The sequence below is a fragment of the Rhododendron vialii genome, chromosome 9a (genome assembly GCF_030253575.1).
Source record: "Rhododendron vialii isolate Sample 1 chromosome 9a, ASM3025357v1".
NCBI classification, from domain to species: Eukaryota; Viridiplantae; Streptophyta; class Magnoliopsida; order Ericales; family Ericaceae; genus Rhododendron; species Rhododendron vialii.
The window spans coordinates 27422815-27440369 of NC_080565.1; the positions used below are offsets into that span (position 1 = coordinate 27422815).

The 17555-nt window shown below is 37.9% G+C and overlaps 1 protein-coding gene across 2 annotated transcripts; it reads left to right on the forward strand.

The window, feature by feature from the left end:
• Positions 1-1833: 1833 nt before the first annotated feature.
• Positions 1834-7607, forward strand: LOC131302116 (LEAF RUST 10 DISEASE-RESISTANCE LOCUS RECEPTOR-LIKE PROTEIN KINASE-like 2.4). Of its 2 annotated transcripts, none has more exons than XM_058328748.1 (3): positions 1834-3554; positions 6095-6136; positions 6298-7607. In XM_058328748.1, the coding sequence occupies exons 1-3, from the start codon at positions 2837-2839 to the stop codon at positions 7407-7409; spliced, it is 1872 nt and encodes a 623-aa protein (XP_058184731.1). In that variant the 5' UTR covers positions 1834-2836; the 3' UTR covers positions 7410-7607. The 2 variants fall into 2 exon arrangements, with proteins under 2 accessions (XP_058184731.1, XP_058184732.1); XM_058328749.1 differs by having other exon boundaries at positions 6104-6136.
• The last annotated feature ends 9948 nt before the right edge of the window (positions 7608-17555 follow it).

Genomic DNA, 17555 nt, shown 5'->3' on the forward strand with positions numbered 1-17555 from the left:
AAAATGGCTCCCTTGTGGCAGTAACGGTTCTCAAAGGGTTGAAAGGGAAAGGAGAGGAGTTCATTAATGAGGTTGCAACCATCAGTAGGACTTCTCATGTTCACGTTGTGACTCTTCTTGGATTCTGCTTTGAGCGTAGCCATCAAGCTCTCATATATGAATTCATAGCGAATAGGTCTCTTGACAAATTCGTACATGATGGTAGTTCTTCGACATGCCGCTAGTTGGGGTGGGAAGCATTGTACCAAATTGCATTCGGTATCGCCTGGGGTTTGGAGTACTTACACCATGGTTGCAACTAGTGCTGTCCATCGAGCGGGTTTGGTCGGGTTCGGGTCGGGTCGGACCCGACTCAACAGTTTTTGGGTTGGAGAAATATCCACCCCGCAACCGAATCGGCTGAATAGAATTCAACCTAGAATCAATCAATTACTGTTCACAACCTAGAATCGATTACTGTGAATTAACCAGAAATCATTCAATCGAAACCAAACGATCCAAAACAAAGCCAGTCGATTTGTGCGTGAACAGAATCCCAAATAAGGAAGAAGATTGTGCAAAACCGAGTATTACCAGTACGTTTTAAAAATAAGGGCATGAATGTCATTTTACAATCTATCTAGAGTTAGCGGTAAGGGAAAGTCTTCAATATACACCATTTTAAGGTATGTACCATATGCACCTATTGTATAGTTCATATTGTGCCACCTCATAAAAAAATTACTTGTAGGACTGATCATTCATAACATTTTATTTCGTATCGTAACTTTTATACTAAAAATTCGTAACTTTTCATCATATGATTCGTAACTTTTGATTAATACATTCATAACATTTTGGGAATCATAACATTTTAGTGTATTTCAATGAGGGTGCATATGATACACACTAAATAAGAGGTGTGTATTGTAGCACTTCCCGAGCGGTAAATAAAAAATACTTCAGATTATTCCTTAATGGGAATTAGATTCAGCATTTCTAGACTTTAGAGGTAAAAAACCGAAGAGGTTAATGGGTCAAGTCTTTAGAGTGCCGGGTCAATGAAGGGCCCAGTAAAGAAGATGAGCATGAAACTCCCTTTGGAGTCTTTTGGCCCACCGTCCTTTTCAATTGAACCAACTTGTCCGGCGACTCTGGCCCTAATTGCCCTTTTCCTTTCAATCAGAGAAACACCCTCTATTTCTTCTCTAGAATTCACAAAAAAAAAAAAAAAAGATGAAGAAGAAGAAAGAGAGCACTACCTTTTTGAACAAGGAAAACTTTTTTCTCCCTCTGTTTTGGCATGTGCTACGGCCTCTGATTGAATCAATATATGAGTTTCATGCATATTAAATAATCACGATCATTGACCAAGCACCCCGTGGTCGTATGGTGGTCTTGGTGGGGGTGGTAAGGGAGGTAGCCAACAAATTATTCTCCCTTTAATTTTGTAAGCAAAATACTATGGACCCTGAAATCATTCCATTTGCCAACTATGCACTACATTTTGTGCATATTGTTTGTAAATTTTGATTTGCACCCGCATTGCTTATACCTCGGTCTTTAGTGTTGGTAAAATCAAAGTAAAAAGTTGATTTTCTTTGATCTCTCTCTCCCTCTTCACATTTTTTCTTTTGCCCCTGAGTACGAAACAAATATTTCTCGCATGCAGGATGAAAGATTTCCGAAACAAGTTTTTCCGCAATAGACCTCTTGATGGTTTCATTTAAGTTGGAGAGAGACAGAGGCAGAGAAGAGTCAATGGGTCAAGTCTTTAGAGTGCCGTGTCAATGTAGAGCACAGTGAAGAAGATGAGCATGAAACTCCCTTTGGAGTCTTTTGGCCCACCGTCCCTTTCAATTGAACGAACTTGTTCGGCGACTCTGGCCCTAATTGCCTTTTCCTTTCAATCTGAAATTTTTTGAGTCCTCCTCCAATAATATTTCCATGTTGACTTGCGACTCAAGCAGAGAAATACCCTCTATTTCTTCACTTAAATTCACACAAGAAGAAGAAGAAAGAGAGTACTAATACTACTTTTTTTGAACAAAGAAAACTTTTTCCTTCCTCTCCACTTTGTTGGTTGTTTATTAATCCATTTTTGGTCAACTGGGCAATCAAAATGGGTGTTCCCTCCATTTTGGCACTCTTTCTCCTCTTCCACCTAGTGTTTGATCACTCTTCTGGGAAATGTCCAGAGTTATTCGACTGTGGAACGCATGGCCAAATCAGATACCCTTTGACCATCTCCACATATCCCCGTTGTGGGCTCTACAATGTAACAAATTGCACGGACCCAGTTCCAAAACTGAAGCTGGAAGCGAAGGAAGTATTGTATGACCTTGATAATATCAATGTCTCAGAAAATTCCATTAGGGTTAATGACCCAATTCTAGAGAGCCTCCTTAGGACAAACAGTTGACAAGAGAGAAATCGCACCTGAAACTTTAGGAGGGAGCAACCCGTAAATACTAAGCCAGGAAAGCCAGACCAATTTTTGAGAATTTAGGAGGGAGCAAACCAGTAAATACTAAGCCAAGAGAGCCTGAGCAACCCTTGGGGCTGTCAATGGGTCAAGTTGCCGGGTCAATGAAGGAGATGAGCATGAAACTCCCATGGAGTCTTTCTGCCGACCGACTTTCTCCCATGGGTCAAGTTCCCTCTTCCTTTCAATCAGACTTCTTTCAAGTCCTCCAAAATAGCCGAATTTCCAAGTCGACTGGCGTGTAAAGCCATACACCCTCTATTTCTTGACAAAAACCACAAACATTCCCTTATTTTAAGACACAACTTTTTTCCTTCCTCTCCCCTTTGTTGGTTGTTTATTAATCCATATTCGCTAAACTGGGAAATCACAATGGGTGTTCCTCCCTCCATTTTGGCTCTCTTTCTTCTCTTTCACCTACTGTTTGATCACTCTTCTGGGAAGTGTCCAGACTCCTTCAACTGTGGAACTCATGGCCAAATCAGATTCCCTTTGTCCAACTCCACCAATTGTGGGCTCTACACCGTACAAAATTGCACAGACCCAGTTCCAAAACTCAATCTGGAAAGGAAGGAAGTATTGTATGACCTTGATACTATCAATGTCTCAGAAAATTCCATTAGGGTTAATGACCCAAATCTAGGGGACCTCATTAGGACAAACGGTTGTGATGTTTTTGCGTATTACTTGGTCTGGAGTCTTCCGATTAGACCCTATATTTCTTTCACAATATCACCTGGTCTCACCTTGTTCAAATGCACTACCAAAAGCCCTGAACTTGACAAGAAACAGGATGAGTATTTTCGTGGCAATGACAGTTACAGAGGCTGCAGTGGATACACTGTCTACTATAAGTATCCTTATCATTCTAGTGTCTCGAGTAACGCCAGTTTTGGTCTTAACTGTTTGCCTATTGAATTGCCAAGGGTATCGGAACTCGGAAGCAGAAATGCCAGTGATGTATTCTCTGTGTTGGCTTCCAAGTTTGATATTAGGCTTCATGTGTCCAAGGCATGTCAACAGTGTCGACACAAAGGGGGGCAATGTTCTCGTGATATCACGCGTTTCAGGTGCACAAATAAGAAAGAAGGTAATGACATTCGAAAGATTCTTATTCCATGTCAGTTTGCTTCATCATGGAAGTTGTTGTTTTCGGTTTTGCATTCGTTCGTTAAACTCAAGCGTTTATAGAATATGCAAAGTAAGTAAATTACTTTGAATTGATTGATGTTCTTCTCCTTGACATTGGTCACGCGAAGGAACTTGATATTGATACTAGGAACAGGTAATTTACCTTTTATTAGTATCAGTAAGCATAATTTGAAGCCGTTGCATCTATATATCTAGACGAATAAATGCATCAAAAAAGTTCTCCTTTTTGTTGCTATGCAAACTGCATCCCATACTTGTTTTCATTTTAATATTCAAGTCAACCTCAAGTCACAAGTCAATTCCCTTTTGGCACTGATGCAAAGCCGAAAGTCGAGGCCTGCGTGGTTAGGATAGTTCGTGATGCCACTTGACCGTGAATAGCGGATGTCATTCGACGCGATCAAATCACACACTTGATAATAGGAGGAATCAAGACGCACTTGCATAATATTTCAATAATCAATTCAATAGCTGCCCGAAATTGGCCCCGTTTGGTGCCGGCCATCACCACCCTTGGGGAAACCCCCTACCTGGGTTTACCGTATACTCCTCCCTCTTCCCTTACATAGTTACATATGTGTATAGGTAGGTAGAAAGATGTGGCGAGACAGAAAGAGGACCAGAGAGAGACAGGTGCGGTGGGTTTCCGTGCGTTTGGAAACTCCATTGTTTCCAGTTTTTCGATTACAGGTTTAGCATCGTCTCTCGAGACAATGATCTTGATAGTGCTAATCCAACATTGAAAGGATCCCGAAGGAAGTCTCACGCATCGAGGCGGTGCGTGCAGGCTTGTCCGATCTATGCGCGTGCATGCGAGTCACTTGTGTCCAGAGGTCGAAGACGAGACATGTTACATGTACAACAGTTCAAATCACTCAGGAAAATCTGTCACAACATCTTATCTATAATACATGCACATGACAATTGCTTACTACGGTTTTGTTAGTCTTCATAAACAAAGATCACAGTGGTTCTTGGTTCTTTTAACATACTATTTTTTTACGGTGGCCATTTTGTCGGGAGCAATGATATGGTGACCATCTGTGGTGATCATATTTTTAATACCATGTGATCTGTCATCAGTGAGGAAACTCCCTCTCAATTTAGTCTTTTTGCCTACCGACCGTTCTTGTGTAGCACAAGAAATTAGCACCACCCAAAAGCCCTCTGTTTTCTGTCGACTTCCGCAAGTCCTCCTTCTATAACACCATTTCCAAGTTAACTGGCGTGCCAACCAAAAAATCAGAACAATTTATGGAGTTTGTTGATATTTACCAAACCCTTATTTCTAGTAACATAATTTCGCCCCCTCCCGGGAAGAAAAAAAATAAAAACCCAAAGTGAGGGAATTTCGTTCCTCTGAGACTATGGAATCTGTTTTTTCTGTTCTAAATTGGGAATCAAAAATAGGTTTTTTCTCTTCTAATTTGGTTCTTTATTCTTCTTGTTCTTGTCCATCCTCCTTCGACTGTGGAACTCTTGGTCCGATCAAATTCCCTTGTACCAACACCACACACCCCTATGTTTGTGGTTTACTGTTGATTGTGATGAACAAGTTCCCAAAGTAGAATTGGGCGCGGAAGGAAGATCTTATCAAGTTCGCAACTTAACCAATGATACCGTAAAGATTAATGACCCAGCACTACGAATCCTTATCAAATCCAACGATTGTGATCTTTCCAGTTACATCTATTCTCTTAATACGTGATATATTTCCTTCACAATCTCCCCAAAATCTCACCATCTTCAAATGCCACACCAGCAGCCCTGAACTTTAGAGATAAGTACTTCTTTGGTAACTAAGCTCACTATAGAGGCAGAGCTTGCCATGGACACAGTGTCTACTATTTGTGTCCGAATTAACAAGTTGAAGTTTTGACTCCGGTCAGTATTCTGGAAAACTGTGTGTTTTTCCAACTGCCGGTGGTGTCATCAATTGAGGACCAGAATCTTTGGGATCGATCCATTCTCATTATTGGCTTCTAATTTTTTGTTGAATATCATGTGTTAGGGGAAGAGGAATGTCTTGCGTAGTTGCGTGTCACCATGATGGGGGCCAGTGTTTGCTTGACACCGAGAGTTCCAACGCTTAAACGAGAGTGAGGAGATATTGACGTTTCAATTAATATATATGAATATAAAATCTTTATGAGGTGTTGTGAGGCGTCGTGTATTTTACTGGACACTTGAATTATTTATGAGGGTCTTTAATGGAAAAGGAGATCCGAGGCCCGGATGGGGTTTCTGTAAAGAGAGGACAAGTGATGTTGTGCTAGAGTTCAGCGTTGTTGTTAGTATTGCGTTGTTGGAGTTTCAATGCTTAAACAAGAGAGCTGGTACTCGCATTTCTGGTTAGATAGGCTTATTCTATTATTCTATGTCAGAATGTGCAAAGTAAATTAAATTTATGTCTCATTCCTTTTCTTCCACCATTCTTTCTAAACTTGTCTAACCAGTGTTTTTTTTTCTATTTGACAGTTTTAGCAGGAAGAAGTAGATTGCCATTGATTCTCGGAATAGGTATCGTTCATATGTTTCTCCAACTTAACTTTTTCATCCACATGATGGCAAGATTTCCTTTTCCTCTTCCCATTATACTTCTCTAGGTTTACATGTAATAGGAAGATAACCTAGAACTATTATTATCCACATCTAACAGTTTCTTCGGAATTGTGCTTCAGTTGTTTCTATTGTAGGGATTATGGGAATTCTGTTGTTCTGCATTATTATGAAGAAACTCTCAAAAAGTGAATACACATTCTTTTGGAAAAAGAAGACAGAGAACTGCCGAAACATTGAGGCATTTCTAAAGAATTGTGGTTATCTCTCTCTTAAAAGATACACTTACTCCGATATCAAGAAAATTACCAACTCCTTCAGAACTAAACTAGGTCAGGGAGGCTTTGGTTGTGTCTTCAAAGGAAAGTTAGAAAATGACTACCTCGTGGCAGTGAAAGTTCTGAAAGAGTTGAAAGGCAATGGAGAAGATTTCATTAACGAGGTTGCAACAATTAGTAGAACTTCTCATGTAAATATTGTGACTCTTCTTGGGTTTTGTTTTGAGGGTCACCATAGAGCTCTCATATATGAGTTCATGCCTGGCGGATCTCTTGACAATTTAGTACATGATGGTGGTTCCTCGACATATCGCCAGTTGGGTTGGGACAGAATGTACCAAATTGCGGTTGGTATTGCCCGAGGGTTGGAGTACTTACACCATAGTTGCAAAACACGAATTTTGCATTTTGACATAAAGCCTCATAATATTCTTTTAGATGAGGACTTCTGCCCAAAGATATCTGATTTTGGCCTTGCTAAACTATGCCCGCAAAAAGAGAGTATCATATCTTTAACAGGTGCTAGAGGAACAGCGGGCTACATTGCTCCAGAAGTATTTAGCAGAAATTTTGGTGGGATTTCACACAAGTCTGATGTGTATAGCTACGGGATGATGGTTTTGGAAATGGTTGGCGTAAGAAAGAATATAAGTGTCGATGTTGATTGTACGAGTGAAATATACTTCCCACATTGGGTATACAAGCGTCTTGAGCTTGATGAAGAACTCGGATTGCATGGCATTATGGATGGTGAGGCAAATACAAGTGCAAGGAAGATGATAATAGTTGGCCTGTGGTGTATACAAACTGATCCTTCAAACCGACCATCAATGAGACGGGTTGTGGAGATGTTAGAAGGAAGTGTGGAGTCTTTGCAAATCCCCCCCAAGCCTTATTTGTCTTCTCCCTCAAGAGCACCAGTGGATTCGTCCACTACTCATGCCATGACACTATGACGATGCATGCATATATGTTTCGGGAGGGAAAAGCAAAACGTGCCGTCCCCATGATTTCAAAATGGAAAAATCTACGGTACACACCACCTTGAACAATCATTGTGACTCGTTTTTATGAGTTTTTGTGGCACACTTTATGAAAGTGTATACAGTACACCCTTACGAATTTTGTGGCTTACTTTTATGGATATTTATGATCCATATATGAGATTTTGTGGTTGTTTATATATATATTTTTGTGGTTACAATTATGAATTTTGTGGCTTACTTTTAGGAATTTTGTGGTAAAAAAGACAGCTAAAAGTAAAAAAAGACGGCCCTAGGTTATGAATTTTGTGGCTTACTTTTATGAATTTTGTGGTCCTCTTTTACAAATTTAAGTGGAGTTATTTACGATTTTTTGTGGTTCAAAATACGAATTTTATGCCTTATTCTTATGAAAGTTTTTGGTTATTTATGAGATTTTGTGGCTCAAAATACGAAGGGCACGCCGTACACCCTTTTGGGGGTGTATGCTGTAGACACTCTTTCAAAATGCACCAGTGAAAATTAGGTAAGTTTGTTGATAAGTGCCGAAATATTAATATTTTGGCTCTCAAAAATTACACTTGTTAGTCATTTAAATTTGATATTTGATATTTATTTTGCTTTTATTTTGTTGATAGGTTGTTCGAACTCGTTATCCAAAATACTGAATAAAAAGAAGAGTTTAATGATGTTTGGGGTCAAAGTGCAGAATGCTTCAAAGTTGAATCATTAGTTTATCATTACATCAAGTCAAAAGGACCTTGGTGTGATTAATGGACTAATGCCCTATATAAGTGAAACTGAAGACTTCGGCAAAAAAGAGGAGAAAAAAAGACTTCGGCCAGAAAAAGAGAAAAACAAGGGTTTCGGACTTTTGGACGAGGCATTACAGAGAAAAAGGACACCTACGCAGACTCACACGCCATCAGAGAACGAAAAAGCTGTGACCGAGAGCTGTGCAGAACCGGTTTCGACAGTCAATCATGGTGGAAAACAGAAGCAATATTACGATGAGTTCCACCCCGATGTCCGGCTAAACTCGTTTCTAGGGTATAGATGAAACTCGATCTCTGAGTAATAATTTTTATGTTTTGATTTAGTGTTTTTATTATTCGAATCGTGGTTGTATGACTTGAGGATTTATTTGCGGTATTAATTTTCTTTATCAAATCTTGTGTATGATTTTCTAGATTTTCATGCACGTTCATACAACAGTTCTTTATTATTTTGTGATAGCTGAGTAAGATGGGTTATACTCCGTAAGACGCGCAGTGCTATTAGACGATCCGTGCCATAGAGATGGATCGTACTAGTAAGACGGTTCGTGCTAGGCGGCGATACCCCATGCTATTTGGTAATTCATAAATATCTTTAGGCGATATCGTGAGGGCCCGCGAACCCTAACGATATCTGGATTGATTCGAATAATAGACCTTTATCATCGTATAGAAATTGTTACAACGAGTCGAGTGGATTCGAAACTCTAGATCTTTTCTCTCATAACTTTCGTTATTCCTAAATTGTTTTAATTTAATTTAGCTTTTAATATTTTCGAAATCCAACAATCAAATCTCTTTCTGAATTAAGTTAGAAATTAATTAGAACAACTGCAATTTAGCCTTTATAATCTCTGAGGACGATACTCGGAGTACTTACCGCTATCTTTCAGGTAGTAGTAATTATTCTGTTTTATTAATTATTTTTGGTACGGAAACGACCCGATCAAATTTTGGCGCCGTTGCTGGGGACAGTTTGCACGGTTACATTGTTTCGATTAGTTTTTATTTTAATTCTTAGTTTAGAATTTTTATTATTATTACTATTATTCTTGTTTTTTTTTTTTTGTTGCAAATTTTCTAGTGCAGGATTATTGACTTTACCAGGAGAAAAAAAATGGAAGCTGACAACTGCTTTGTGGTGGGGAAAATTCTTTTCAAAGTGCTGTAAGTTTTTTTTTTTATTTGCATAAGTTGAGAAGCTTGCACTAGGTTTTTTTTTATTTGATTTTTTTTTCTTGTTTCTGTCTGCTCTTTAAAAAAGAAAAATCAAAATACCAAAAATAAATAAATAAATAAAAGATGGCTTATTTTGCAAGTTGCTATGGAGGGTATGAAAATCAATTTGATCGATCAATGTCAACTTTACCCAATTATTGGCAACATGTGCTTGATGATACTGTTCCTAAATTTTATGGTATAGCTGGAGAAAATCTATACTTACATCTAGAAAAACTTGAGGAGATTTGTGCTAATGATGAAGTGGCTCTGTTTAGATTGTTTCCGTTGTCTCTAAGTGATCAATTCTAATGCGTTGGCAGAAGAAACCACAGAGCCACTTGTAGCTTGCAAAATAGTTGATCCAAGCGATGAACCTAAAGTGCAACAATCTCCTCAAGAGCATTCTAGTACACTTGAGATGGATTTTCATGATACGACTCTTGAGAAATTGGTGCCAATAATTGTGAAAAGTCCACTTGATCTTGATAATCAAATATCCCCTGTCATAGATGATGCCATCACTTCTATTAAGCATCCACCATTACAAAAGATTATCAAGTTAGAACAAATTGATTTTCTTGGTGTTGATCTTTTTGATGTGGCTTACCAACCATTTTTATTGAAACACATCGACAGCTTGAAAATTAATTTGGTTTGGAATTCGCACTTGGTGGAATCTCGGTTTTCAACGCGGCTAAGGCAATTGAGATACTCTAAGTATTTGATTTTGTGGCATGGTCGCGTACAATTTTTAACGGAGTCCTTGAAGTGGGGTGAGACGTTCATATTAGTTGCTCTCCTTAGTGTAATGAATGATTGGATTTCACATGATGGGAATGAATGTCATAAACTTTTTGTATATTTTCTGTTTTTTTTATTTTTGTCTTGTTTTCTTTTTCTTCTCTCTTTCTTAGGTTAGTTATTTTATTTTTCTTGTTTCTTTTTGTTGTGAGGACTAACATTGCAGGACGCTTTCATTTACGTTGGGGGGTCTCCTTCCCGCTATCTTAATTATTTCCTACATAGTTCTCCATTGCGAGATGATACCTTTCCCTTCTTTTTCTTTTATGTCCTCTATTTTTGTTCTTTTGCATTCAATGAGGGCATCGAATGGTTCAAGTTGGGGGGAGGGACTACTTCGTAGTTTATTTTTTCTTAGAGTCTTAAAAATCCAAAAAAAAATTTAAAAATTTTGAAAAATCTAAAAAATATTGGTACCCTTTTGCATGCGGTTTGACACTTGTTATGATTACTTGTTGGATAACTGAGTTGAGGTGTGTTGCCTACCGTAATGATATCTGTTTTTGGCATGGTAGTTCTACTTGCTAGCTTGTCTTAAGAAGTTGATTAGTGCACTTTGGTTTGGCACTCTTGCACTTCACATATACTTGGGCCTTGATCGCTTGTGAGTTGTGAATTGACTGTTCTTGATGGCTAGATTAGTGAAGACTTATGCCCTAGTGAGTTTTCGTGCCTTAAGCTTTTTGTTGGAGTGGTGTTGAATAAACTCTTTGTTTGTCATGGAAAGAAACACATTTGTTGTCAATCTCATTATCTTTGGTCGCCAAGTGTTGGACTTGAATGCATAACAATATCTCTTGGTTTTGGTTTGTCAGATGGATGTTACACCCCTGGGAGAGGATTATAGGCACTTTCTTGATATTTGGGCCAGTTCATTCCTTTGTGTTCACATTTATCCCTTACGAACCACATTGAGCCTTATACATTTAGCCTTTTCTTGGTTAGCTCCACCTTCCATATTGTGTTTGGAGAAAGGCAAAAATATAAAGGTATAATTTTTGGATAGATTGTGAAATTTTGTACTTGCATTGGTGGTGCCCCTAAAAAAAAAGAAAAAGAAAACACAACAACACAAAAGAAAAAAAGAAGAAGAAAGGGGCACCGGTATGTTTGAAAAGGAGGAATCGTGTTTTATGATTGAAAAATGTTGGAAGGTTAGAAGGAGAGATAAGGTGGAGTTGAAAAGTGAAAAAAAATTGGGCGCACATTATTAAATTAGCCCTAAGTTGTTTGCCTATTCTCGGACACGTGATGTTTTACTGTGACCTTGAAATATTTTTCCTTACCCCACATTACAACCGAAATTAAAGTCCTATTTGATCCTTAGGGTGATGGGAAGTGGATTGAAGGATGTGAGAGAGAGTTCCAATGCTTAGTGTTCCATTCATGAGACCGTGTGTCCACCATATAAAGTGTTCTTTTCGTGTCATAGTGTGCGAGTGCTTTGCTTTCGTTTGTATTACTTCTATCCGCACACTTGAGAGTTCATACTATGCACCTTGTTTCGAGTGTTTTTCTTTGTGAGTGCATGACTTGGTAAGAATTGAAGTCGAGACTCGGTCCGGAGAGAGCGGTTAGTCATTACATACTTGTGGTTGAAGCCCATATCACACACACGCTAAGCCTAGGTGCCATGGTTTATTTTTGGACTTGATAGCGTTTGGAACTATTTGCGCCTTCTTATATCATTCTGGTAGTTGCATATTCTTTGCTTGATGAACCAATAAGTTGTATGACAGATTTTGGATTCCATGTGAAAGGGTTTCTTGTGTTTTGTGGGTAATCACTGTTGAAAACCCTCACGAGACTTCACTCGTCCTACCGGAGCCGCCTGGGGGTTTAAAAGAACTACAAGTCTTAATTTGTTTTCTTTAGTTGCATTTGTTTTGGTTTGCTAGGGACTAGCAAAGTGTAAGTTGGGGGGCGTAATAACTGCCGAAATATTAATATTTTGGCTCTCAAAAACTACACTTGTTAGTCATTTAAATTTGATACTTGATATTTATTTTGCTTTTATTTTGTTGATAGGTTGTTCGAACTCGTTGTCCAAAATATTGAATAAAAAGAAGAGTTTAATGATGTTCGGGGTCAAAGTGCAGAATGCTTCAAAATTGAATCATTAGTTTATCATTACATCAAGTCAAAAGGACCTTGGTGTGATTAATGGACTAATGCCCTATATAAGTGAAACTGAAGACTTCGGCAAAAAAGAGGAGAAAAAAAGACTTCGGCCAGAAAAAGAGTAAAACAGGGGTTTCGGACTTTTGGACGAGGCATTACAGAGAAAAAGGACACCTACGCAGACTCACACGCCATCAGAGAACGAAAAAGCTGTGACCGAGAGCTGTGCAGAACCGGTTTCGACAGTCAATCATGGTGGAAAACAGAAGCAATATTGCGATGAGTTCCACCCCGATGTCCGGCTAAACTCGTTTCTAGGGTATAGATGAAACTCGATCTCTGAGTAATATTTTTTATGTTTTGATTTAGTGTTTTTATTATTCGAATCGTGGTTGTATGACTTGAGAATTTATTTGCGGTATTAATTTTCTCTATCAAATCTTGTGTATGATTTTCTAGATTTTCATGCACGTTCATACAACAGTTCTTTATTATTTTGTGACAGCTGAGTAAGATGGGTTACTCCGTAAGACGCGCAGTGCTATTAGACGATCCGTGCCATAGAGACGGATCGTACTAGTAAGACGGTTCGTGCTAGGCGGCGATACCCCATGCTATTTGGTAATTCATAAATATCTTTAGGCGATATCGTGAGGGCCCGCGAACCCTAACGATATCTGGATTGATTCGAATAATAGACCTTTATCATCGTATAGAAATTGTTACAACGAGTCGAGTGGATTCGAAACCCTAGATCTTTTCTCTCATAACTTTCGTTATTCCTAAATTGTTTTAATTTAATTTAGCTTTTAATATTTTCGAAATCCAACAATCAAATCTCTTTTTGAATTAAGTTAGAAATTAATTAGAACAACTGCAATTTAGCCTTTATAATCCCTGAGGACGATACTCGGAGTACTTACCGCTATCTTTCAGGTAGTAGTAATTATTCTGTTTTATTAATTATTTTTGGTACGGAAACGACCCGATCATTTGTGTTGTTGACGCATATCGTTCAAAGCTTCGTAATTATGACGCTTCCATCGTGAAAGTTCAACCTATAGTAGAAAATTCTTATTTGGCATGTATTTGAGGCCAATGTTCCCAGTAATTATAAGGGAAAATGACGGTCAAGGATGTGTTTTTATAATTCATACCCGCCAAAGACATTTTGTTTATTAACAAATGTTCTTAACATGTCTTTAAAAGATATTAATTATCAAAACACATCTTGGGCCATCATTTTTCCTAATTATAATCATTTTAGAGCTGAACTTGCTTCAAACAATTCCCCTTGTTTTAGAAGGCATTTTCCTTATGTCATCACTCGACAACAGTACTTTGAGTTTGGAACTCTATTTAGTCAATGACAATAGCTATAAATGCACATGATCTTACCACCTGATGATTTATTCCGAAGTTTAGATTTCGCGAATATAAGGTATGATTCTATATCGATGTGTAAAACCACTTTAGTCAATAGAATTAGGTATCTAACCATTTATTTTGTATACGCAATTATCTTCGAGTTTGATCTAAATTCTCGCTCTGTCAAAGTTGCAGTTACACACTTCCCATGAATGCTTTTTTACATGAATATTCCTTCAATTCTCGATGCCGTTATCCACCAGAAAAAAATCAAATAGAATTCGAAGAGGTAATTGGGACATTTCCTGGGAACATTTAGTTCTAACCTTTTTCAAGAGAAGTTTTTTTTCCCCCTCCTTCTAGAAAGAGCCATATAAGCTCAAGAACAGTTCCAGGCTCAACTGAGTCTTTATCGGCTCTCAAATGGAGTTCAAACTTCCCTAGGGGACAACCGACCATTCATCCCACAAGCTCTAAATCTGTCCTTAGGAACCCATTCAGGTATGTTATTCTTGTTTGAACTCCTGGAGCCTGGGTAACTTTCCGATCAGGTTTCAAATTAAGTGGAAATCATGGGCAAGCATAGACAGCTTACTTGCTGAAAGAAAGATATTGCCCCAAGCTCAATGTTTACTTGCCGGTTGATTTATTTTGGTGCGTCTACTCAACGGCCTAGATTTCATATGACAAACAAGTGTCTAATCGGTGTCGTTCAAACGGATGGCCCATGGGTGTCTTTAGACAGACTATTGTAATTAAGCTCCACTTTAGCAAGGTTATGTCTTTTGGAACAGAGGTACTTTTGTATCTATATAAATGCTGCAGACCAACTTCTTTTGACACATCAAAACTTTAAGTGACCATTTTCATTGTGATGAGTCTGAGCAGGGAAACTTCGGATATAGCCCATCAGCGAACTCCTAGGATCAAATTACCTTCTAATGAAAGCGTCTTTCAATACACCTCAAAGGCTTCATCGATTTCTGCATGTTGTCTTCACATATCATCTTCGGAACATATTGGATTTTTTTGATGGAAGGCAACATTTCCTTTAATTGAGAGGTTTCTGAAGAGAAGTATGTTGTATGAAGTGTATGCTCTTAATTCCCACTCTACCGGAGCAAAAGTCCCCTGATTCTTTTTAAATGACACTTCGACAGACCCAATCGACCGGGTTGCTATGTTTGGATGGCATGAAAACTGAGATTTGAAATTTTTTAGTTTCTAAGTTCCCGAGTGTTTGGTAGTTATTGAACAAGTATACCCCACAAGATCTTTTTTTTAAAGCTAATAAAAAAAAAGGAATTTTTTTTTAAAGTTACGTAATTGGACGTGATTTTAGATGCTTTAATGGGCATCCAAATTATAAGTGCGTGTTGCACTGCACTAAGCATGAAACTATGGAAGGAGTAAAGAGTTCCTCATTATTGGGTGAGTTACACTAAGCATGAAACTTGGAGTCGTGTCTTTTCTAGTGACACTTATTCGCTTTGGACATACACGTCTTTTATGAATAGAGGTGTCCCTTCCTTCATGACTTTTCAAAAAGTCACAAGTTAGTCTATATGTATCGCATCCTTCGTTCATCTTCATAGTTGATTTTCAATACCTTTTCATGGAGTCAGATTTTTAATTTGGAAGAGTATAAACCCAAGCTTAGTTCATCAAATCCACAACAAATGTAGTGCTACTTTTGTGGGGCGTTCAATCAAGCAGTGCTAGGACACATCCAAATGTATAGACAATTTTACATCCCTCTTACAAGAGATGATAAGACCAACAACACTATTTATAGGGTTTCACCATCACTAGTGAGTGAAGATGTTGATGCCAAAATTAGTATGTGCGGCGAGAGCTTCGATGGGGGTTTCCTGCAAAGCAAGCCCAATGACCAGTGGTGTCCAGTCGTGAACCCTCCAACGATCAAGTCAGTTGACGGTGAGCAAAGTAAATAAAAGCTCTTCTCATGTTAAAAGAGAAAAACAGAGCACATACCTTTGATTCCCCTGCTTCCTTCAACTTATAATGGGCAGCGAACGCGGGCGCCATGAAATGGGTTACGAGTATTGGAGGCAGTTGATAGGGTCGTGGGGGAGAGTGGTGGTTGTAGCTCAAAAGCAGTTATATTGAAATTAGAAAAACAATTCGGATTTTTTTTTTTGTCATAATCCACTTTTTTTTTTTTTGCATTTATTTGTTTTTCATTGATTTTTTTTCGATTATTGGTTCGTCATGATGAGAGAAATCTACAAAGTTAAAAAACATGATAGAAATCTAAATTTTTTTTAATAAAGACAAAATAAATCAATAAGACAATATTTTTTTTTGCCTTTATTCAAAAAGATTGCCTCTACAAAAATTTAACACGAAACTAACAAATGCGAAAAATTAAATAAAAAAATGAACGGCCAAAACACCCCCTAAGGCCCTAACCTATCTCAAAAGAGAGTGAATCAACCCAAATGAATTTTTTCTATGTTACACAAATTACTTTATGGTGTATGGTACCTAAAAAATCTCTTTAGTGGTAAGTATTCCACATTGACTTGTAAGTATTTTATAAGGAGTGGTAAGTATTCTACATTGAGTGGTAAGTATTCCAAATGTATAATACTTATCACTCAATGTGGAATATTCACTTCATATGAAATACTTCCACATTGAGTGGTAAGTATTTCAAATAAAATGGTAAATATCCCACATTGAGGGTGAGTTCTCTTAAACTTAAAAAAAATTAAGTTGTTTGTCCTTATTTGAATTTTTTTGCACTTGTTAATTTTGCGCTCAACTTTTGTGGATTATTGATTTGTATCGATGAAAGAAATCGGAAAAGTAATTTTTTTTTTTTTTACTTTTACCCAAGTAATTTAAGAATAACTACTTTTTAGCAAAATAAGTTAAATAAGTTGACTTTATTTTGCTAAATGTACATTTTTGGTGACTTACTCGAACTTGATTCTATCATCCGAATTTCGTTATTCTGGTTTGAAACTCTTGGAGCCTGGGTAAGTCAGTATTTCTCAGGTTTCAAGCCAGGTGGAACTCATGAGCAACTTAGACAGCTTACTTGCTCAAAGAAAGATAGTGCCCGAAGCTCGTTCTTTGTTGTTCGATGTTATGGTTTTGTTTTTCGCTTGTCCCGAAGTACCTTGTTTTCGACGGGTTTATAAATGCAACCCAAATTTTGCACTCGAAACTGGTTACTTTAAGCCATTGTGTGTCAGTTGGATATGCATCTAGCCTGTATGTGGGCAACTCCGGAAGGTTCTTCACTAAGAGATTTATTTATTTTGGTGCGTCCAATCGATGGCCTAGATTTCATTTGACAAACAAGTGTCTAACTTAGACTAATCGATTTAAACCAACCGGTTTAGATGGACAACTATAATTGTGATAACCCCCATTTTAGCCAAGGATTGTCTTTTACAACAGAAAACTTGAATCTATATATACAATTGATACAGACCCGACTTGTTTTGACATGTCAAACCTTTTTGTCTTCCCCTTAGAACAGTCACCATTTGAATGAGGATTTTAATTTTTTTGTGTGCATGGAGGGACTCTGCACATAGACACCATCAATGAACTCTTCAGAAGCAAATTACGTTCTGAAGGAAGCATCTTTAGATACGCCTCAAAGTTTTGGTTGATTTTTGCATAATGTCTCAAGAAAAGAGACTTCACATTTCATCCTCGGAGCATATTAGATTGTTTTCGGTGGAAGATGTAATATTTCGTAGGATTTGGAAGTTTCTAAAGACAAACACGTACGAATTGTATGCCGTTAATTCAGAGTCTTGAAGGATCAAAAATCCCTTTTTCAATTTAACTA